Source organism: Megalobrama amblycephala, linkage group LG2 (genome assembly GCF_018812025.1).
Source record: "Megalobrama amblycephala isolate DHTTF-2021 linkage group LG2, ASM1881202v1, whole genome shotgun sequence".
NCBI lineage: Eukaryota > Metazoa > Chordata > Actinopteri > Cypriniformes > Xenocyprididae > Megalobrama > Megalobrama amblycephala.
Window position 1 is genome coordinate 11061019 of NC_063045.1, and position 24772 is coordinate 11085790.

General features: G+C 35.9%; 4 protein-coding genes across 5 annotated transcripts in view; 1 reads left to right on the plus strand and 3 right to left on the minus strand.

Moving 5' to 3' along the window:
- Positions 1–24772, plus strand: part of LOC125263588 — a 378279-nt gene that overhangs the window by 54570 nt on the left and 298937 nt on the right. The gene's annotated exons all lie outside the window — the stretch shown is intronic.
- Positions 481–7735, minus strand: LOC125263557 (gastrula zinc finger protein XlCGF57.1-like). 2 transcript variants are annotated; one of them, XM_048182586.1, is made up of 4 exons: positions 7628–7735; positions 6224–6304; positions 5969–6086; positions 481–2519 (listed from the first exon to the last, which is right to left on the minus strand). In XM_048182586.1, the coding sequence occupies exons 3-4, from the start codon at positions 6021–6023 to the stop codon at positions 1342–1344; spliced, it is 1233 nt and encodes a 410-aa protein (XP_048038543.1). In that variant the 5' UTR covers positions 6024–6086; positions 6224–6304; positions 7628–7735; the 3' UTR covers positions 481–1341. The 2 variants fall into 2 exon arrangements, with proteins under 2 accessions (XP_048038543.1, XP_048038542.1); XM_048182585.1 differs by lacking the exon at positions 7628–7735 and having other exon boundaries at positions 6224–7055.
- On the minus strand, positions 10981–16626 carry LOC125263577 (oocyte zinc finger protein XlCOF26-like). Its single transcript, XM_048182620.1, has 2 exons — positions 14587–16626; positions 10981–12737 (listed from the first exon to the last, which is right to left on the minus strand). Exon 2 carries the CDS (start codon positions 12730–12732, stop codon positions 11773–11775), a length of 960 nt encoding a protein of 319 aa, XP_048038577.1. The 5' UTR covers positions 12733–12737; positions 14587–16626; the 3' UTR covers positions 10981–11772.
- On the minus strand, positions 16796–21479 carry LOC125263566 (zinc finger protein 436-like). Its single transcript, XM_048182605.1, has 2 exons — positions 21303–21479; positions 16796–18834 (listed from the first exon to the last, which is right to left on the minus strand). Exon 2 carries the CDS (start codon positions 18827–18829, stop codon positions 17699–17701), a length of 1131 nt encoding a protein of 376 aa, XP_048038562.1. The 5' UTR covers positions 18830–18834; positions 21303–21479; the 3' UTR covers positions 16796–17698.

Here is a 24772-nt window from a genome sequence, read left to right on the forward strand (position 1 = left end):
ACAGAATTATTATTTTAGAGAGTACATCTTGAGTATATTTCTACTCTGACATTGACATTACTATTTCAGAGATGCATTGTTGTAGCCACAGAAGAAATGAGTTACGCACCAGTAACTGTCAAAGCAAAACCAATCCATCATTCAGAACTCCAAACACTCTGCATAATAGTGATTGCAGAACAGGAGTCAACTGAAAAAAAAAAGGTTCGAATTTCGAAGGTCTCGAAAACACTGTGCTCTAGCGACACCTGCTGGTCAAACTGTAAATGCAATGAGAACAGCCATAACAAAGCCACTGTAATGGCTGCCTTTAGCCAAAAAGGTTTGTGATGGAGCATAAGAATCTACTCCATTGAACTATTATAAGATATTTAAATATAAATTAAACAAAATATAAAAATCATAATAGAGCATGATAATTTGAATTATATCATGAAGTAAACTCTTAAGAATAAAACTCATTAGATGTTGATTTTGGAGAAACTCCATCTTTGAGTTGATCTGAATCTCACACTTGAAACTGCTTGTCTTCACTGTAACAACTTCAGATGATGTTTTTGGTTTAGTTGGATTAGTTTATTTGCACAAATATAAAATATATACAATATAAAAAAAGTACAATACATATACTGTGCAGGGAGAGGCAGAACACCTGAAAGGGCTTATTTAAAGCCTCCACATATAAACAAAAAGAAGAAATTCACTGTGAAATTAAAGAAGAAAAAAAAAACTAAATTAAAAATATATAAATGTATATGCAACAAGTTAATTACAATTACAAAAACCCCAAAATAACATACTCCAGAAACAAAAAAGCATAATTACAAAGCTGCAATAAATGATTCTTTGTACATTTTGTTTTTATAACATATTAAAGAAGAACATTTTTCTGCTGGATGGGACAAACCATTGGAATTGACTAGTTAGTGAGCGAACCTGTGAAATTACTTTAAATTACATCTTAAATTGCTCAGGAATGTTACATTCACCTGATCTTATAAATGAAAACACAAATTTGAGAAATGTTAATATCATAAACGTTAAGAACCTGAAGTTTCTGAAATAAAGAAGCAGATGAAGTGTATGCATTTGATCGGGTTGCAATCCTAACAAAACGTTTCTGAAGGATAAACATTTTTTGAAGAATAGTAGGAAAAGTGCTCGCCCAAACTACATTACAATATGAAAGATACAGATAAATGAAACTATAGTAAAGAGCAAGAACTCAATGTTTCATTTTCCTGTCGCTTGTTGTGGTTGGTTTGGGCAGATTTATATAGAAGAGATAGATTTTATTGCTTATAGTTTTGTTTTTATTGTTTGGTGAGGACACAGTGTCATTTAATGTGCTGGATCTGAAGATGAATTCCTACATGATTTCAGACATTTGTTTTTTGTATGATTGTGTAAAGAAGCTAAATAAGTGAAACTCATCCCGCACGGAGGGCAGTGATACGGCTTCTCTCCAGTGTGGATCCGCTCATGTTTTTTCAGATATTCTGACCATTTGAATCTCTTGTCACAGTGTGAACACTTGTAAGGCTTCTCTCTGGTGTGGATCCTCTCGTGTATTTTTATATAATCTGATCGACTGAATCTCTTGTCACAGATTGAACACTTGTAAGGTTTTTCTTCACTGTGAATTCTCTGGTGCAGTTTCAGTTCAGCATCTCTAACAAAAGTCTTCCCACAATCAAAGCACATATGATCCTTCACACCATTGTGTCTTTTCTGGTGTAATTTTAGAGTACCTGATTGACTAAAACTCTTTCCACACAAAGTACACGTGTAAGGCTTCTCCTGTGTGTGAACTTTCATGTGGTCCTTCAGCGCATCTCCCCTAAAAAATGTTTTCCCGCACTGATCACAGTTAAACGGCCTTTCTCCAGAATGAGAACGCAGATGTAATTTTAAACTGCATGCCTTTCTGTAACTCTTCCCACATTGATCACATGTGTGCGGCTTCACTCCGGTGTGGATCCTCATGTGTTCATCAAGGGAGCTTTTTTGTGCAAAACTCTTCCCGCACTGATCGCATGTGTACGGCTTCTCTCCAGTGTGGATCCTCATGTGATCCTTAAGGGTTCCTTTTTGTGCAAAACTCTTCCCGCACTGATCACATGTGTGCGGCTTCTCTCCACTATGAACTCTCATGTGAAGTTTAAGACAGTTTTTGTATGGGAAACTCTTCCCACACTGATCACATGTGTACGGCTTCTCTCCAGTGTGGATCCTCATGTGTTCCTGAAGACTTGTTTTTTTTTTAAAACTCTTACCGCACTGATCACATGTGTGCAGGTTCTCTGTAGTGTGGATCTTCATGTGATCCTGAAGGCATTTTTTTAATGTGTAACTCTTCCCACACTGAGGGCAGGTCACTGAGGGCTTTTTGGCTCTCCTTTTTACTAAATCAATTTCAGTCTGTGAGCGACTCAAAGATTTTTCACCAGTTTTGACATGATGATGTTTATCCTTCACTCCTCTCAGTTCTTCACTTTCCTTGTTGTCTTCCATGAGGTCTAAAATGAAAGTAAGAAAAGGTTCATCTTCAGTAAAGCATATAAAAAATAGGGAAATGTAAAGGGAAAGTGAACCATGATGTAATATCAAAGAATACAACTGCTATAGAATGATTGTTTTAATGCATTTATTTAAGAGATTGGCCAATAATTGCCTTTATCAGTATTTTTTCAGATATTTAAGATTTTATCTTAATCTAACATCCATTCATTTCCAAATCGCTTGTCGCTTGTGTCTTTAGACTTAGGTGAGAAAACACCCTGGATTTATAGTCTAAAGCCGTCTCAAATTGTACAACAAACTCATCTAATCTGCTGCCTAATAAACATCAATCTGAGATTGATATGGGGTCAAAACACTGACAGTGTTAAAGGGTTAGTTCACCCAAAAATGAAAATTCTGTCATTTATTACACCCGTAAGACCTTCGTTAATCTTCAGAACACAAATTAAGATGTTTTAGTTGAAATCCGATGGCTCCATGAGGCCTGCATAGGGAGCAATTACATTTCCTCTCTCAAGATCCATAAAGCTACTAAAAACATATTAAATCAGTTCATGTGAGTTCAGTGGTTCAATATTAATATTATAAAGCGACGAGAATAATTTTGGAGCGCCAAAAAAAACTAAATAATGAATTATTTAGTGATGGTCTTAATCGTGTCACTACTAGAGCAAGCTCCCGATTGGTTAACGCGGCGCAAATTTTCGTCAAAGTTCCGCGACAAACACGTGATTTGTCCGCCCAAAACGCAGGATGTCTGTCTATTCACGTATTTGCATTGACTTAACATGTAAATCACTCGCGCTTAACGCTTCATTTGTGTCTGGTGTAAATGCAGACCTTCGTTCATCTTAAGAACACAAATAAAGATCTTTTAGATAAAATCCAAGGCTCAGTGAGGTCTCTATTGCCAGCAAGTTCATTTCCTTTACTAGAAAGGTACTAAAAACATTAAAACATTTCATGTAAGTACACAACAATGACTTTATTTAACAATATAGTGATGGGTGATTTAAAACACTGCTACATGAAGCTTCAAAGCTTTACGAATCTTTTGTTTGGAATCAGTGGTTCGGAGTGCCAAAATCAAGTGATTTCAGTAAATGAGTCCACTGTACTCACATGAACTGTTTTAAATAAGTTTTTAGTACCTTTTCGGGGACATTGAAAAAGGGAATGATCTTGCTGGCAATGCACCTTGACCCAAAAAGGGAATGATCAGACTTTATGAGAAACATCTTAATTTGTGTTCTGAAGATGAACGAAGGTCTTATGGGTGTGGAATGACATGAGTGAGTAATAAATTCCATAATTTTCAATTTTGGGTGAACTAAACCTTTAATACTAGAGCAGTTTTATATAAAATATACACAAACTTAACAGAAATTATTCTGAGAAGAGTGTTTTTCAACATAATGTAAATATTATTGTGTCCATAGCATAATTTTTCGTCAGGCACTAATTTACAGATGAAGTTGGGGGGTTCACTTGTTTAGCAGCAATGGAGGCAAAACAGATGCAAGTCTTACAGGTTTGGATCGACATGAGGGTGAGTACTTAATGAAAGAAATTTAATTTTGGGGTGAACTAACGCTTTAAACAAAGACAAAACTGAAGTCATTGCATTTGGAATCAAAGATGATCAGGATCAAGTCAGTTGGAAATACCAAGGGTTAACTTAAAGGTGCTAAAGAGGATGTTTTGTTTTATACATTTTTGCAATATTACTTGAAACTGTCTTTACTAAATGATAAAAGACTATTTATTAGGTGCACTGAAAGTAATAATATTAATATACATCATCTATGCACGAGGTAGGGCCTTAAAAACATCAGCCAATAGTTTACGTGATCATAGCGTAAACGATTGGCCCTCTGGCTTGTCAATCACTGCCATGACGTTCCACAGGCGCCGCATGCAGTGTTTTTGTCAGGAGACAGGAGTAATAACTACAGGTAAACACTCGTGTTCCAATACTCGTGCACGAGTTTTGGGAGGCGTTCCCTTGAAATGAGCTGTGAAGGAGGGGGATTGTTCTTACGCATGCGCTCATTTCAAAAACTCACTAACAGTCTTTGGTTTCTCAGTCGACGAAAAGATCCTCTTTTGCACCTTTAAGTCTGCTTTTAGCTACTACTTTAGCTGCAACTAGAACCAACTTCCAGAAGAGATCAGGGCCCAGTTTCACAGACAGGGTTTAGCCTAAGCCAGGATTAGGTCTTAGGTTAGTTATAGTTCAATAATTACTTCCACTTATGATTCATTGTCACATTTCATGACAATTCAGTGACAATTAAATGATGGGTTATGGACCTTCAAGATCTCAGGCACAGCTGCCTTTACATGTCTCACACAGCTATCATGAGAACAGTGAAATAAATCTGAATAAATCAAAACATCAAACTATACAACTCTAGATTCAGTTGAGTGTGTGATGATCAAATTAATTACAAAACAAATGCATATTGATTCTGTGGAAGCAGGACTGAATGAATAAACACTGTTACTGCATTCTTGACATGGGTCAGACCATTAGTCACTTCTCAGAAGTTAACTACTGACATTACCTGTTTTATTAATTCCAGAATAGATGCAATGGATTTAAGTAATTATTCTCTATTTGTTATATAATACAAGAGAGGATTGTAAATATTTGCTACTGAAGGGGTGGATTCTGGAATCCACTGCCGCTTCAATATATATATCTTTTAAGTTATTAATCAACATTTATATTTCTGTTAAAATATTTGAATGACTTCTTCAATGTATGTTAAAGCATCTATTTTCCTCTGTACCTCTCACTGAGAGAAAAGAACATGTTATCTGTATGTTTTGGGGAAAGTTTCCTGCTCAGAGCAGATCTCAGATCAACTTCAGCCTTGAAGAAGCTGTGAATCATGTGTATCTGTGTATGTGCGTTAAGAGTTTTGTGCAGGTCCCTTTGTACTGGACAACTGGCATTCTGCTCGAGACCAGCAGACGCCATGTCATGAGTCCAAAAGGACATCCGGTACCTAAATCCAGGGTCCCCCTTGTCATCACCGCGACGAAGGGAGACATGCTTCTTACTATCTGTCCATGTGTGGAAAATTTCTAATCTTGTCTATTTTTCTTAGCCAATCAGAATCATTCAACCTGAAGTAATGACGTAGTTAGTTGACTCTGTTAGAGTATAATTGTTGTGGAAATGTGAATGTACGCAGAGCGGCCTACGAACTCCTTGTGAGACATAAAGCTGGCTTCTGCTGATGAAACTACAAACTGTTCTTCATTAAATTTTTCTTCAATTTATTATTTTTTTTTAAACTTTGACTCCGGGTCTTTATTCAACATATCTGGTAACAAGGGTCCCTAACACTACTTTCACTGTTATTTCACAGTGATGAACTGATGATGCTTTATGTTCTTCAGCATCATTAACGAAGAATCAAGAATAAACACCAACCTCTTAGATTTTCAGTATCTCTATGTTTTATTCTGCAGTGTTCTGGATGATTCATGTTGTAACATATATTGGAGGAGCTTCACTGAACACCAGTTGCTGTGTAATGGGAGAAGCAGATCTGCAAAAAAAATAAAAATAAATCAGTTAATGAGTTACACATTTTAAACATGCATATGTTACGTTTAACTATCCATCTATCAAAACATAAATAACTGAAATTGTTTTATATTTACCTTAATTTAGCTTTTCACTTACCTATACTGTTAGGTTTTTGCTCCTAATTCATGCCTCATCCCAGACCTCTTATTTGGCAATTGAATGAGCAATCACTCAGCGCTGAGGGAGAATATAGTCTCATTTTATTGATAAGAAAAGAGAGAATATATAGAAAGAGTACAAGGGGTGTAGTATAGTTTCAGCCAATGAGAAAGAGAATACATCATATCATATAGCTTATGGTATAGGAATGTGATACATATGGAAAAACAAGCCTAAATATGGTCATCTACTGGTCAGGTACCCATGAGGTCCCTTAAAATCCCAAGGACCTTCTCCTATTCTGGTAATACAGAAAGCAGAGACCATTCCCTGTCTCACATTCACTCCTAGTAGAACCTTATATGGAAATGGTTCTGGTACATAGAAAACCATATGTTAAAACATAGGATACAGCTTTGACAGAGGAAAAAGGAGCCTCAGTCCACATACTTTCAATGCTGAGACCAACATAAAATCTATCATATACCTTTGGTCATTGGTTTTTATTTATTTAGCCTACTTTATTTCCCACAGACTATAACAAAATTAATTAAATAAAGTGAGGTGTATCTTTTAAAGTGTTGATCACAGTCTGTTGCAGTAATGAAATTGCTTTTTAAGTTAAAGTTTACAAGTGATATATTCTAAAGACAAGGTACAAGAGATCTAATAAATGAGGTGAAAATTGGAGCTTTTGTCATCAAACAAAGAGATTAAGCTATCGTTTTATCAATAATCAGATAATTTTTACATACGAGTCAATTAATACACTTCGGTAAAGTTGGTTTTATATTCGCACATTCAGACTTCTGATAAATTCAGGCTTTCCAATAAATGTGCAATATATTAATGTTTGCGAATTTTAAGCAGCGACATGATATTGACAACTTACAACATTTTTCACAGTCGATCAAAATAGGCAAGTATTGTTTTAATGGCATATTTACTTGTGAATGTCCACTGAATGTCCAATGTAGTGTGATTAACAAGGCTATTGAATACGGATGTCCGAATGTGCGAATATAAAACCAACTTTACCCAAGTTTAACAAGGCTATTGAATACGGATGTCCGAATGTGCGAATATAAAACCAACTTTACCCAAGTAATAAATACTAGGCTATTCTGAAAAAGACGATAAAACTGCACTAACTTCTTTCAAATTTATTTATACAGTGACGGGACTTTAAACTCATTTGAGCAAGAGTAACATTACTTTAAACATCGAAACAATCATGTTGTCACAACATCAACAAAAAATCTCCGTTACATGTTTGAGTAGGCAGTCGCCAGAAATACGCATAAACAGCACATAATTCAATGAAATCGAGACAAAAATGAACGCTAAAAGTGTTGCTTATACAGATTTGTGTGAATATACAAAGCGCTGTGAATAGCTCACCTCAGGAAACTTCCTCGACTGAGTAAGAGAACGCGCTCGGAGTGACGTCACCACTGCGAGGCGCTCGCCCCCGTACACTAGCTGCGTTCGAAAGCGCGTACTACTCACTGAGTATGTACTTGATTTTAATAAGATTTTACTTAGGGTATATAAAGGTGCCCTGGAACCCCTTTTCACAAGATGTAATATAAGTCTAAGGTGTCGCCTGAATGTATCTGTGAAGTTTCAGCTCAAAATACATTACTGGGAGGCAAAATCAACAGTAGGCCTAGATTATGAAAACTGCACCAAATGTTGTTCACAACAAAACATCTAATAAAATGACATATTAAACTAAATTAACAGGATGGAACACTGTAAGATAAATCTTATCAGTCTGACTTTTCTTTCACTGTTTTCTCTCTCCTGGTCTTTAAGGCTGCATTGTTTTTATTGTTTCATCACACATCTGTTTTTAATGTACACTACCCTTACGAAAAACTAGTATACTTCAAGTTCATTTGATCAAGTATACTAAAGTAATGTTCAAGTATATTTTTTAAGTATACTTTATGTAGTAAGTATAATATCAATGTACTAGTAGTAAACTTGTAAGTGTACTATTTTAATACCGCTTGGGACTAAATTGGCCCAATTGAAGTATATGTTTAAGTGTACTATAAGTGTAACAGTAGTAAACTTTAACTAGTTCACAGCTACGTTTCTCATTTGTACTGCATCTGTACTAAAAGTGAACTTATACTAGTATACTAGTAGTTTACTATTTTAATACTAGTAGTAGCTACATTTTTAGTATACGAAAGTACACTTTGAAATATACTCTCAGTAAACTGCTAGTTTAGTGCAAGTATACTTTTAAGTTTTCTTTAAGTGAACATGACATCACACTTATAGTTTACTTTTTATATATTATTTTTGCACTTTAAGCATACTTCTATGTTCCTCTGTATTATTTTTTATACTTGAAATACCTTGAACTGTACTTTAACTCTTTCCATTTTAAAAACATTGTATTCTAGCTTCATGAATCCTTTTTATCAACACTTAAATATAAGTAAGTTTAATTTTTTTTTTTTTTTTTTTTATTTAAAGTAGATCGAGTCCATAAACAAGTCCACGTATAGGCCAAATATACTTAGACTTTTGTCAAGTATACTTTTGAGTTTTGTGCAATTTTGAGTATATATCTCAGAAGTACATAAAGTATATTTCTGAGAAGTATATAAAGAGTAGACTGAAAGTATACTTTCTTATTTTTAGTTTAAAAGAAGTATACTAATTGCACACTTCAATAAACTTCTTTTTCGTAAGGGTATGTATATGTGTGTGTGTGTGTTTCTTGGGAAGCAGCCAAGAAAGGGTCCCTGCTTTTTGTATTGGATAAGGGCATCCTGGAGCCCCAGGAAGGTATGGTTACTTGACCGGAAGTTGACCATTGAAAGATTTTATGTTGGTCTCAGTACTGAAGGAAGGTAGACAGAGGGTCTTTTGTCCTCTGTTGAAGCTGTATTCTATACTATAACATCTGGTTTTCTTTATGTACCAGAACCATTTCCACATAAGGAACAAGGCTCTGGATTGAATGGGAGACAGGGAATGGTCCCTGCTTTTGTATTGCAAGTATAGGAGAAGGTCTTTGGGATCCCTAGGAAAGCTTGGGTACCTGACTGGGAGATGACCATATTTAGACTTGGTTTTCTATATGTATCACATTCCTATACCACGAGCTTTATGATGTATTCTCTCTCTCATTGGTTAAATCCATTCTACACCCCTTGTACTCTTTCTATATAATCTCTGACCCTGCTAAATAAAAATGAGACTTTATACTCTCCCTTAGCGCTGAGATTGTTCATTCAATTGCCAATTGAGAGGACTGGGATGAGGCACTCCTTAGGAGCCATAATCTAACAACCATATTTAGGCTTGTTTTTCTATATGTACCACATTCCTATATCATATATAATGTATATTCTCATTGGACAGTTGCTACACCACCCTTGAACATGTATAAAAGCCAGCCAAGTACAGAAGTAAAATTTGAAGTTTTTTGAACATGGATTGGCTTCATTGTTCACGACTCTTTCCATGGGCCCATGCATTCAATTAGAGAAAAGAACAAACTGAGAATGAGGCACAGGAAAAAATAAACAGAGATTAAAATAATCTAACAAACATTTAGTCAAACTGCTATGTCTTTATTCCAGTGGCTCTTTTTCTGCTGATATGAACACTGAAAAACATTTACATGTAGCCTATAACAAATATGCTCTACTTTCCTTTACGAAAGTGAATTAAACTAAAAGTGATGCATAATGTGGGGGAAGTACAGTCAATCGAAGAAAATTTTATTTGAAAGAAAGCTGTTTACAATGTCAAAAGCAGGAGTCAGCTCAACTCTTAAAGGAAATAGAGATTACATATATGCCAACACACAACTCTTTGAGTTGATCTGAATCTCATATGATTTCAAAACGCTGCTTTGAAGCTTTACGAATCTTTTGTTTCAAATCAGTGGTTCGGATCACGAACTCACAAAATCATGTGACTTTGGCACTCCGAACCACTGATTCTAAACAAAAGATTCGTAATCATAAAACACAAATGGTTCATAATCATAAAACACAAATGGCTGAAGGTCAAAATTGCAGTTTCAGTACAGCTCAAAGGGCTTTAAATGATCCCAGACAAGGTATAAGGGTCTTATCTAGCATTGGTTATTTTCTTAAAACTGTATATGCTTTATAAACAAATGATTGCCTTGCAAGAAGTTCCACCTTCAGTATTCTTCAAAAACCTTACGCTGTATTAACGGAAAAAACTGAACTGGTGCCGCGTTTGTTCTGTAAGTAGAATAGGGAAGGCGTAGGACATACAGCGTATGATTTTTGAAGAATACGGAACCACTTCAAGGTGATCATTTGTTTATATAAAGAATATACATTTGTATTTTTTTTAGAAAATGACCGATCATTTCTATAGATAAGACCCTTATTCCTCGTCTGATATCGTTTAAAGCCCTTTGAAGCTGCACTGAAACTGTAATTTTGACCTTCAACCGTTTGGATCCTATTAAAGTCCATTATAAGAAGAATAATCCTGGAATGTTTTCATCAAAAACCTTAACCATGAACATCTTGGATGACATTGGGGTGAGTAAATTATCAGAAAAATTTGATTTGAAAATTAATCCTTTAAGGTTGAACACACTGAACTCACATGAAGTGATTTAAATATGTCTTTAATACCTTTCTGGATCTTGAGAGGTTCAGTGACATTACAATAGAGGCCTCACTGAGCCATCGGATTTCATCCATATCTTAATTTGTGTTCTGAAGATGAATGAAGGTCTTACGGGTGTGGAATGACATGAGGGTGAGAAATTAATGACAGAATTTCTATTTTTGGGTGAACTAACCCTTTAATAGTAATGAAATCCTTGTTGCCACACTTTTGCATCTTTTGAGGGAATATCATGGTGCATACATGACACACACAGACATAGCATGACTGCTCTGTTTACTCACTTATGCATTGTAGACTTAACACCGGAACATTACGGGAAACACACGCAACAATGTGCAAAATGGTAAATGTAGTTAAAAAAACAGCTTTAACAAAATACACAACAATGCACCATATAACACAGAAAGCCAGAAAACCCTGTCAATGGAGAATAAAGAAGGGCATCCCTGACTTATGTGACCTTAGACAACTTAGATCACCAAACAGCATGACAGTTGCTTGAGAAAATAAGCCAAGTGACTTGCATGATTTCTAGCAGAAATGAGAGACAAACAACTTGAACCATGCACACACTCTATTCTACATTAATTTTAATCGCTCACTAAAATCACTCCATAATAAGAAATTTAAAGATAAATGGAACAACAACAACAAAAAACTTAATAAAGCATAATGATTTGAATAATATCACAAAAGTAAAATCCTATACAAGAATACTGTTCATTTGGGAGGAGATCCATCTTCAAGTTGATCTGTGTGGCAAGCAGGACCAGACCTGGACTTTATGATCTGTTTTGTTTATGTTTTATTATATGTGTGCAGCAGTTGTCCATTAGGGGCTACTGCATTACTTTCATTTTGTGATTGTGTTGGATCTGAAGATGAATTCAGACATGATTTCATGATTTTAGACATTTATTTTTTGTGTGACTGAGTAAAGTAGAGGAATAAGTGAAACTCTTGCCACATGCAGCGCAGTGATACGGCTTCACTCCAGTGTGAATCCACTCATGCGCTTTCAGACATGCAGACCATTTGAATCTCTTGTCACAGTGTGAACACTTGTAAGGTTTTGCTCCAGTGTGAATGCTCTCATGTGCATTTACAGATACTAAATGTCTGAATCTCTTGTCACAGTGTGAACACTTATAGGGTTTTTCTCCAGTGTGAATTCTCTGATGCTGTTTCACTTCTCTATCTGTAAAAAAGGTCTTCCCACAATCAAAGCACACATAATTCTTCACACCGCTGTGTCTTTTCTGGTGTATTTCTAAAGTACTCAGCTGACTGAAACTCTTTCCACACAAAGAACACAAGTGAGGCTTCTCTTTTGTGTGAACTTTCAGGTGCCTCTTCAGGTGTTCTGCCCTAAGAAATTTTTTACCACACTGATCACAGTTAAATGGTCTTTCTCCAGAATGAGAACGCAGATGTGATTTAAGAGTGCTTGACTGTCTGTAACTCTTCCCGCACTGATCACATGTGTACGGCTTCTCTCCGGTGTGGATCCTCATGTGTACATTAAGGTATCTTTTCTGTGTAAAACTCTTCCCACACTGATCACATGTGTGCAGATTCATTCCAGTGTGAAACCTTCTGTGTTCATTAAGGGTTCTTTTTTTAAAGAAACTCTTCCCACACTGATCACATGTGTGTGGTTTTTCTCCAGTGTGGATTTTCATGTGTCTCTTCAGGATTCCAGTTTCTGTGAATCTCTTCCCACACTGAAGGCAGGTGAAAGATTTTTTCAATAAATTACTTTCAGTCTGTGAGCAACTCGAAGATATTTCACCAGTTGTGACATGATGATGTTTCTCCTTTGCTTCTCTTATTTCACCAATCTTCTTGTTGTCTTCCATCAGGTCTAAAATGAAAGAAAGGTTTAAGTAAGCTATAAATAGTACCTTATTGCTTTTATAAAATGGTTGCCACACAATACAAATATTAAAGCCAGAAATATCCCAGACAGCAACATAGTGTGGCCCAGATCGGGCCCACATCTGGTACACGTGGATTACAAGCGGCCAGATCTGGGCCGACACTATGTTACTGTCGGGGATGTATCAATGCAACTTTCATGAAGTAAACTTTTTTAAAAGCCTTCCTTCTTTACTTTTTCCGCCGGAAAAATAGTCTCTGTACAGCTACAGAAGTTACATTATTATGCCATTAGATGGTGGAGTCACTCAGTAGTGAAAACTTTCATATTGAAAAGACTGAATCGTTGTGAACACGGAACAAGACGCAAATAACAAATGCTTTGACTAGCACTGTCACTCATGGGAAAACCCCTTAACTGTTAAAAGGACAAGATAATACATCACACATTTATACAGATTTTTTATTATGAAAATGCTAAATCTGAATGCAGGTAATAAACTCACTCACTCGCTCTCTTTCTCACAATACTCTTCTACGTAATACAGTAAGCTTCAATGAAGAATATAAATTGAGAACAAACAGTTTACGTTGCTAAGAGTGGTTGCTGAAGGTGTTGTGTAGTGATACACAGAACCGTTGGGTGAATCAGTCATAGCCGTGTTTTATCGTGAATAAAACACAGCTATTGACCAATGAGAATCACGGACAAGAACTTACCAATTTATAATGAGAAGGGAAAGTAACTTTGATGTTAAATCATAATTAAGCCAATATTTGTTTTTTTCTGCAATCATACACTATGGGAGTAGTGAAAAGCAAAAATTTTTCTTAAGGTGTGCCTTTAGCCTTGTTGTACCCTATGATAAAAGAGTACAATTTATTTAGTTGTTTGCAACTTGTGGTTCACGCGGACTTTCTCCAGTGTTGTGACATATTTCCAAGTGAAGCGGAATATTGAATAGAGGGCAGAGTTTCACTTTAGCGCTCCTCCTCTCCATCTCTCGCTCATAGCAGACACGCGGTTGCAGGGGAGTGGTTTACGCATTTTCAACCCAAGCCGTCAAACTGACGTCATCAGAGAAGGAACGCCATTCCAGACCGGAAGTAACTTTTCAGATTTTGATTAAAGATTACCGCGACAAACCATTTTTTTCTGTGTTTTAACTTGCACGGATTAATTGTTCACCACAAGACTAGTAATATGCACTAACAAAGTAAATAGGGTCGATTTTGATTTCATGTGTACTTTAAATCACAACTCTTGCTGACGATGATAGCTTACAGAGGCACTAATTCTGTATGGCCACATTCAGAAAACTTTGAAATTAAAGGGTTAGTTCACCCAAAAATGAAAAGTATGTAATTTATTACTCACTCTCATGTAGTTCCAAACCTGTAAAACCTTTGTTCATCTTCAGAACACAAATTAAGATATTTCTGATCAAATCCAATGGTTCAGTGAGGCCTGCATTGCCAGCAAGACAATTAACACTATCAGATGCCCAGAAAGGAACTAAAGTACAATGGTTCATCCTTAATATTATAAAGCGACGAGAATACTTTTTGTGTGCCAAAAAAAAAAAAAAGAAGAAAAAGACTATATCTAGTGATGGCTGTTTTCAAAACACTGCTTCATGAAGCTTCAAAGATTTACAAATATGTTGTTTCGAATCAGTAGTTCAGATCGCGTATAAAACTGCCAAAGTCACGTGAACTATTGTATGCCTAAAACAAATATGCACTACATTCTTTCATGAAAGAGAGAAAATTAAACTAAAAGTGATGCATATTGTAGGAGAAGAACAATCAATCAAAGAAAATTTACTGCTTACAATGTCAAGAGCAGGAGTCAGCTCAACTTGTCATGGCAAATTTGATGTCCCTCTGTCCCCTCAGTTCTGGTCTCAAAGAAAAAACTCACAGAGTCAAAGTTCCAGGTCTCAGAAGTATTTAACTTTATTGTCAAGCAACAAAGTGAGATGCCAGTTCCATATCTGAATCTCTCTTAGCTGGGGCACAGTTTATACATTTTACTTATCTGTTACAGTGTGAGATCCACTCCTAGTTATTTTCCATGATCTCATCTACGGGAGCTTTCCTCCCACACCTCCTTCCCATGCACTCCCTGAGCTTTCTACCAGTCAATTCTCTAATATAATTGCAGGTGTTGCTTATGTAAGAGACAATTTTCTTAGTAAGGGTGCCCAATTTCTACCTACTGTACATCTTTTGACTTAATTTCTCATGGGCCTTCTGCCAATTTGATGGTCAACCCTTTTCCCATGGGCCAAATGAGACATTGTATCAAATCAGTCAATACACCCCAGAGACAAGAAGCCTTCATATGACACACCTAACAATGGTCTTATTCATTTCACAGCCACCTGTTGTCTGGTGGAAAATTACCAACAAAATAAGCTGTGGCCAAGTTAACTTGTCTGACCCTTACAGTTACAAAGGCCAAGAGGCCTCAAAACACTTCTAGCTTTTACAGTAAGCAAACTAATTCTACAATTGTTTTCTAGAGAATGGATAAAATACTCAATCAAACTCTTGAAGAGATTACATATATGCCAACACACAACTCTTTGAGTTGATCTGTATCTAACACTTGAAACTGCATGATAAACTCTGTTCACTGTAACAAGTTCAGATGAGGTTTAATTGTCCTTTCACTTGCTGTAGATGGTTAGGGCAGATTAAAATAGAAGAGATTTTATAGCTCACACTGTTAGACCTTGCCAGGCTTTTTTACAGTAAAATACTGGCAACACTGTTGCCAGTAATTTACTGTTGATTGTAGTTATTTACTGTAATCTGCAGTATGTTACTGTAAAGATACCATGCACTAAATTAAAATTCGTGTTACCTCATTTCATTAGCAGAAACCAACTGGCTTTAAAAACATTTGAAATAAAATAAAATATTTCAAAAACATTTGAAATAAAGAGAATTTCACTGCATCAGTGACTATACAGTCACCATCTGTTAAATAAAACAACATGCAGCATATCATCAATGTCTCTTGATCTTCTCCTGAACCTAAGCACAGGCTCTACTCTTCAGCACAATGGTGACCCACAAAACTTAATTTTGCCAGTACATAACTGGCAATAGTGTTAATATTTAAGTGATGATTAAGCATTAATGATGAACACCTGCTGTTAACAAGCAGAACCACTGAAAAGAGGAACAAGAACGGAAAAAAATATGAGCAGAAACTACAACTACAAGCAGAACTACAACTGTCATCCAGCCATTACACATTATTACACTTATTACTGACCATACAAAATATCTTATTGAGAATTAACAGAAGTTTAGATTAGGGATGCTCCGATATTCAGATCGGTATCGGCTCCGATACTGCCATTTTTGCCGGATCGGGTATCGGCCGGACGGGACCGATCCAAATCCGATACTGTGCGTGTACTATTCTGTGTTATTGTTAACAATGCGCATAAGATGCGCATAAGCGCTTTGAGCCGCTCTGTATGGGAGCCGTTCATATTATAATACTTTTGCGCAATGAAAGATTGTTAATAGCATTTTTTTTTGTTCTGTCCTATCTATCATATGTTGCTGCATCATTTTAATTTTTATATTTTAATGATAACACATTTAATAGCTTCTGATGGCTATGCATTTATTTATATTATGAAAAGAAAGTATTATGAAAAAAAATTAAACAAAGTCTGCGTCACTTTTCATCTTTCATCTCATCTTGAACACTTTTTGAGGATTGTGAGTGAACGCGATCATCTCTTCCTCTTTACTACTCTACAGAAGGAAATAAACATGAATGAACATCAAAATAATATGTTGAAAGTTGCAGTAGCTTACCGAAATCTGTATAACGTCAGTTCAATCAGTGTTTACCTCACGTATTTACCTCAGAAAAGCCATTCGTTGACCATAAACTTATAGTCAGCAGCAAGAAAAATAAAACAAACTATTTAAAACAAAACTGATTAGAAACTTAATTATGTAAGCATAAGTATTATAATATAATATAATATAATATATAATAAAATGGACAAACTGGGTGCATGTAATCAAACGCATCGTTTTCATTTTATTCTGGAGACTGAACACTCCACGACCGCGGTGGCGCGGTTGTCATGCCGACCGTCACAGCCCTAAGTAAGGCATACAGTTTATTAGGTAATTTAGCACTTTTCTTCTTACTTGAATATCGGATCGGTATCGGCCGATACTGAATCCCACGTATCGGTATCGGTATCGGTATCGGAAGCGAAAAAGGCGGATCGGTGCATCCCTAGTTTAGATGTGTAGTTTAAAAATGTTTGGTTTGATGTCATCATTGAGGAGAACAGTGTTTGCTTTAGTTGAGCTCTTGACCCATGACTTTGTGCAGCATATACACCAATGTGGAAATATACACCACTTGGAAATCAACAAAACATCTGAATGTACATCACAGAGGGGCTTTGAATCACAATCATACAAATATATCATGTGAATTCAATGGTTACATGAAATACGGCCCTAATTGAATCACCACAAAACTTTCTGCGACCTACGGCTGACAGCAACATAGTGTCGGACCAGATCTGGCCCAAATCTGGTCCACGTGTGATCCACATGTACCAGATTTGGGACAGTATGTTGCTGTCTGGGACCGCTTTGACATCACATGCAGACCGGGAAGCAGCAAAGTGCGCCAACTCCCCCAAGTCAGCATGGCGGCAGGAAACCCCAATTATGGTCATGGCAAGTGGAATTACAAAATCATTTACTAAAATACACCCCTGCTACATTTCATTAAGCGCAATGTTTTATTGGATCACGTTTGGTCAGGACAGTATCACATTTGAATGTGCTGGATCTGAAGGGGAACTTACAATGATTTCAAACATTTGTTTTTGTATGACTGAGTAAAGAAGATAAATGAGTGAAAGTCTTCCCACATGGAGGGCAGTGTTACGGCTTCTCTCCAGTGTGGATTCGCTTGTGTTTTTTAAGGTTTCCTGACTGACTGAAACTCTTGTCACAGTGTGAACACTTGTAAGGTTTCTCTCCAGTGTGGATTCGCTTGTGTTTTTCCAGGTTTCCTGACTGCCTGAAACTCTTGTCACAGTGTTCACACTTGTAAGGATTCTCTCCAGTGTGGATCCTCTCATGTATTTTCAGATATTCTGACCATTTGAAACTCTTGTCACAGTGTGAACACTTATAAGGTTTTTCTCCAGTGTGCATCCTCTCATGTATTTTCAGATGTCCAGACTGACTGAATCTCTTGTCGCAGTGTGAACATTTGTGAGGTTTTTCTCCAGTGTGGATCCTCTTGTGTGTTTTCAGAGAACTTAATCGACTGAATCTCTTGTCACAGTGTGAACACTTGTGAGGTTTTTCTCCAGTGTGGATCCTCTGATGCCGTTTCACTTCAGCATCTGTAAAAAAGCTCTTCCCACAACCAAAACACACATGATTCTTCTCACCGCTGTGTCTTTTCTGGTGTACTTTTAAGTTGCGCAGCAGACTAAAACTATTTCCACAGAAAGAACACATGTAAGGCTTCTCCTGTGTATGAATATTCATGTGGTCCTTCAGTGTACGTGCCCTAAAAAATGTTTTACCGCACACATCACAGGTAAATGGTTTTTCTCCAGAATGAGAATGCACATGTAAATTAAAAGCACTTACACGTGTGAAACTCTTCCCACACTGATCACATGTGTGCGGCTTCTCTCCAGTGTGGATTGTCATGTGTTCATTAAGGGCTCTTCTTTTTGCGAAACTCTTCCCACACTGATCACACGTGTACGGCTTCTCTCCAGTGTGGATTGTCTTGTGTTCATTAAGAACTTTTCTTTTTGCGAAACTCTTCCCGCACTGATCACATGTGTGCGGCTTTTCTCCAGTGTGGACTGTCATGTGTTGATTAAGGGCTCTTCTTTCTGTGAAACTCTTCCCACACTGAAGGCAAGTGAAAGATTTTTTCAATAAATTGTTTTCAGTCTGTGAGTTACTTAAATATTTTTCACCAGTTTTGACATGGTGATGTTTCTCCTTTGCTTCTCTCAGTTCTTCACTTTCCTTGTTGTCTTCCATTAGGTCTAAAATGAAAGAAATGTTCAATTTTCAGTAAATCATAAAATGTAGTGAAAGGAGAAGGGAAAGGACATAAAAGTTACTTTAATATAATATCAGAACAAAGCCATTACCTATTTTTTCTCCTTTTTCAGATATTTTCTGAAATCTGAAAATGTATATCTGAAATAAATCTGATAACATGCCATTCAAGGTGAACATTAATTCAATTATGATTTGGTTTACAAATAAACCAGTAGAAATTTGGCAATAATTTTTTTATATTACCTTCAAGGCTACACTCACAAAACCTTGCAGTATTGCTTTGCCACGAACGTTGATCCTAGTATTTAAAGCCTTGCTTTACGAAAGTGAATTAAAATGGTTGTCGTACACTGTTCTGACGGGCAGATTTCTATACAGATAGACAGAGATTTGTACACATTCAAATCATGTGATATTGGTTTTACTGTATTTTGTTGGGGAATGCAATGTTTCCCCCTTGATGAGATCAGTATGTTCATGGAAGACCAGGAGTGAAATCTGAAGTTCAGTTGATCAGCTGACATAGAGTTTAATGAAGACAAAGATTGTAAATGTTGTTATTTTAAGGGTTAGTTCACTCAAAAATTAAAATTCTGTCATTAATTACTCACCCTTGTGTCATTCCTCACCCGTAAGACCTTTGTTCATCTTCAGAACACAAAGACCCGCCCCCTTTTACTTACTGTTGCTATGTTGGACAAGCCAGACAATATGAAACAAAGGCTCAAATTTTAAATATTGTAATTTTTAAAGAAGTTTAAACAATAAATACTGTTTTGTGGCTCTTTAATGTGTCATGACAGATCGCTGTAGCGCCTCAGTTCAAGCGGCTTGTAAAACGATCATCTCTTCCTACTATTTAATTTATAACATCAAATAAACATGAATGAACATCAGAAGGAATGTTGTTTCAACCGGGAAAAGATGTTATTACACACCATTTTTCAAGTTAAAGTTCACTGACGTCAATCCACTAACTCCCCTAAATGCTTTGTCAGACATAACGGTGGATTCAGTGTTATGACTGGTTAGATCGCCTGTCAATCAAACTCGCAGTGTAGGGTCAATAGACAGCAATTTAACCAACAATTTCAATGTCCAAAAAGGTACGAAAGACATTGTTAAAACAGTCGACATGACTGCAGTGGTTTGTTGACTACAAATTTTAGTTATTTTGTTTTTGTTTATTTTTGCGCACAAAAAAAAAAGTATTCTCCTCACTTCGTAACATTAAAGTTGAGCCACTGTAGTCACATTGACTATTTTAACAATGTTTTTACTATTTTTCTGGGCCATGAATGTGGTCATTTTGTTGAGGATAAAAAAAAAAAAAAACCCTCTTGAATTTCATCAAAAAGGCCGTAATTTGTGTTCTGAAGGTGCACGAAGATCTTACGGGTTTGGAACGACATGAGGGTGAGTAATTAATGACAGAAATGTTATTTTTGGATGAACTAATCCTTTAAGGTGTTTTCACACTTGAGTCCTCTTTAAAAGAACTGAACTCAGACTCCTTTACATGGACCAAGAGGTGAACTAAGTGAAAAGGACCCAGATCTCTTTATGTTCACACTGTCCTTGTCCCTGAAAGACGACTCTGGGAGGTCTCAGACCTCTTTGTGTTCACACTGTTGTTGTTTTTTTTTTTTTTTGATCTAGCCCAGTTAAGTGTTTAATGGCATTTTATTCCATTCAATGTATATGCCTAACCAAGGTATTTGTTTGTAAAAATTATTATTAATTATTATTTCTAGTAAGTAAAACAACATTGCTGCAAATGCTGTTGAATGAGCTTAACTCCAAGCCTAACTTTAATCTTTTGCATAAAAAACATTTTTTTATTGCAATACTACATCCATATTCTTGCACTATATCCCACATTCACCTCTGTAAATAACATTTATTGTGAATTGTTTTCCTTGAATCATGTTTTTTTATTGCAGAAGACAATGATAACATCAGCATATTTAAAACAAAAAAACAAATACAAATACAATAATGAAAATTAAATAAACTGCTTTAAATATTCAGGTAAAGTAGGTACACCAAAAATCAGCATTAAGAATAATAATACAGCAAGAATAGTAATACACATACACGATTTATTTCATTCACTTAAGACAAAAGGAACTGTTTATGTGAACCTTGTGTGTTTTAAACACTTTAAACGCAATTAGACACTAATGATATTTAGTTAAGTACATGCGCTGTGACAGATGGCTTTCACTAATCAGATAATTATTGATAAAACGACTTCAGATAATTCAAGTCAGCAAATATTCTGAAAAAGACGATAAACTGCAGGGGTTAAACTGGGACGGACGCCAGAAAAGACGCTCAAATAGCGCTGAATCAAATGACGTTTTCATTTGACAGTTAAGGACCGCTAAAAATGTTGCTTATACAATTTTTGTCATGACTGTGTAAATATACAAAGCGCTGTGATTACCTCAGAGGACTTCGTTGACTGAAGTGAGAGAACGCGCGTAGTGGTGACGTCATCACTGCGAGGCGAAAATTACGGTCGCGTAAACTCAAGATTTCCGTTGTCAAAATAAAAGTCACATCCACTAGTATGGCAAACTCTACACTTTTTATAATCTGTGTATAATCTTTTATATTTATTTCATCTATATGATATAATACACTTGTTGTAATATATTTTTAGAATAGCTAAAATTAATAAAAATATATATTGAGTCAAAAGTCTATAATATATAATTATAATATAATTATAATGAGATATCCTTCAAGCAGTCAGTCCCACCAGGATTGAAGTTGTGGCAATGACAACATTTATTTTCCTAATAAAAACACTGAAATCATGATGTACTAATGTAATCAGTGACAGTAAGAGTACAATTACTTGGAATTTTTTTTTTTTTTTTTTTTTTTTGTACATAAATGTGATCCTGATCCCCCATGCACAAGGCAATGGCGACACCAGCATAGAAGTAAAATTTTTTTTTCTGCTATATGAAAATGAATATTTACATGTAGGCCTATAAAAATGCTCTACTTTCCTTCAGAGACTAAATGAACTGAGAGAGTCTAAGAAAAAAAAAACAGTCACTATGCCCATAATGAGGCAGAAAGAATAAATATGTTTGTATTGAACATTTATGAAGCAAGTGATTTTATGTGAAAATAAATCATAAAATATGATTTTTAAAATTATTTTTAAAAGTAAAGGTTCTAAAAGTGTCAAAGGTGATCCTATAATAGCTTAATATATATTTACAGTAGAAACATACAATAGAGACCCGAGTGGTCACAAGGAGAACCACACTAGGCATCCAAAGTTGTTCCAAAAGAAGTTTAATACTTTAAAGGCAAGGAAGTCAACACGATCTATAGAATGGTGGATAAGAGCAAAAATAAAAACAAAGGTTACAAAGACAATCCAAAAAAAACTAACACTGTTGAGGTATTAAATCTAGCACCAACTTTTCTCACTAACTGTTGGAGACTGAAGTTTCTCATACTTACGCAGCAATAACAATCTTTGCATTAAGCTCCAAAATCCACGTTCTCATTTCTGAATACACTTAAATACAAAAATGTTCCCCCCTTTAGTTAATTGGAACATACCATTTTCTGTAAAACTAACCCTTGACTCCTTTGACAATACATTTCAGCAAGTTCCTATGATAGTTTAAGGCAAGAGTTTAAAAACAGTCAATAAATACAACATACAGACAAAAGAAACACAAATATTTTCATTTGCACAACTCATATTTCCTAAATGAGTTTAAATGAGCATTCCCCTCTTCCCAGGTGTGCACTTCCCTAGAGGTTAGACTCCTCTAACAACAGGAAATAAAAAAGTAAAACGGAGCATGAACAATTACAAAGAATATGCATGATCTAAAGAACAACAAGGACACAGTTTTAAGGGATGGAGAAGCAACACTGGCTCTCCATCACAAAACAAAAAAATTATATTTTATTATACAGTAGTCAACATTTGAAGTGGATCAAAAAAGTTGTCCTAATAACTAAGTTGTCCTAATACGAAGGTTTTAGGACAACTTTGATGAAAGGTTTTGATCCACTTCAAATGTTGACTACTATATATTTATTTATTTATTTATTTTTAAATATGATGGTATCATTATAAATATGGTGATTATCTCCAGGTGGACACCCGACTTAATATATGATATATTTTCCATCTGAATCTAACCTTGTCATGTTAATAAATGGAAAAATCGGTTTATGTTGTGCCTTTTACCCCAAATACCATACTTATTTATTCATACATACTTACATACTCCTCCATTATTGAACTGTTGCTTTAATTACTTTGACAAAATTGAAAATCATTAATAAGACCTTTGCCTCAAAATATATTCAATAATTCTAGCGAGTCTCATTTGCCACTTAAATCTACAACAATTTTTAAAACAAACATCAAACATAAAATTAAATTAGTACAGAATCAACTTTGCGCTGCTGCCTGTGATCGTGTCAGGGATCAGCCAAATATCCACATGCAGAGTGAAAAGCAGATGTTTCGAAAAGTGTTGTGGCTAGGTTATGTGCCATCTAGTGGTTTGGAGGAAAATAAAATCAAATGTGCCTTTTACCCCATTGTACCCTATGCATAGTGGAAGTACAGTTAAGACTTGTAGACAAGGATTTCAATCAATACATTTATTTAAAAGAAACTTGTTTGCAACATCAATAGCACAGTTCATAGGCTGCTGCTGCTTTATAGTCTCATACAGCAATAAACAGGTAACAGTGATTTACATAAGAGTCCCAAGAGCACAGCTCAAGGCATATGTGGTTAACACATATGCCTTGTAGGAACTGTGGACGAACCAGACAATTGAATCATTCAGATGATTCTTTTAAACATAATCCTAATTCAGAATCAAGTTCCGACTCCAGCTCGTCTGCGGAGTAAACCCAGGCGGATTAATTTTATGACACCCCACGCTCCTGATAGCAGGAGGAGTGACAAACCAAATGGTCACCAGGAAGATAAGATTCTTTGATCACCCAGATCAAAGAAACAGAGGAAACAATGCAGGCCCCATTAGTTGTCTAAAAGACCTAACCTCACAGAAAACTCAACAGAGACTGTTCTACAAATAAAACTGCTTCGAAATTGTTCCAACAATTTTAATGGACTTATCAAACATCTTTTAACTACATACATTTTGCATTATGTGTCCACAAGTACTACCTGTAAACAGTTAGGCTTTAGAACACTCACAATTCATGTAAATATGTTAACTCTTGACTGAATGACTGAAAGTATGCCTTATTTGGACTTGATTTATTTCTTTTCATCTTTCCTATATCCTGACTTGAATGAAATCTGTTTAAAATGTATTGTATTCCATTTAATAGAAATTATGTTAAAATGACACTCTGCTGAAGCAGAAACAGGATGTAACACCTATGTGTTATTGGGGGCAGAGAAAGGCCCTTTTGAAACAGGACGATGTCTGATTGGCCAAAACTCCTCAGAGGTGTGACAAACAACTAAGTTTAAATTGTCATTGCCAGATAGAAGGAGGGGGTTAGTTCTGGTCAAGGAAAACAGAGCAACAGAAGAAAGAACCGGTCAGCCATGACCAGAGTACCAAGAACAATGGAGTAACAAGAAGAACAGACAAGCAGCTCATTTCAAGCCATCCAACTTCCACTCACTTTTCTTTTCTTTCTTTAATTTTCTTTTCCGTTGAAAGTCTCGTGTTCTAAGTTTCACACAAAGTTCAACCAACGACTTCTGCCGCTTCAACTTTAACTCCAGCGACAAAGAGACTTCCCTTTAATTTTTCAGCAAGCTCAAACGTGATTGGGTTCTACCGAACACAACACGGACCTTGAATACCCTGCGACAACTCATCGACTTGGAAAACTCTTCTCTACACGCCAACGAGGGATATTCACATTCAAAGTCGA

Excerpts from the sequence above, each read along its gene's own strand:
- LOC125263557 (XM_048182586.1), bottom strand. The coding sequence starts at position 6,023 with ATGAATCATCCAGAACACTGCAGAATAAAACATAGAGATACTGAAAAT. Across the intron at positions 2,520-5,968 it reads AGATACTGAAAATCTAAGAG|ACCTCATGGAAGACAACAAG; the intron begins GTTGGTGTTTAT and ends CTTTCATTTTAG.
- LOC125263577 (XM_048182620.1), bottom strand. The coding sequence starts at position 12,732 with ATGGAAGACAACAAGAAGATTGGTGAAATAAGAGAAGCAAAGGAGAAA.
- LOC125263566 (XM_048182605.1), bottom strand. The coding sequence starts at position 18,829 with ATGGAAGACAACAAGGAAAGTGAAGAACTGAGAGAAGCAAAGGAGAAA.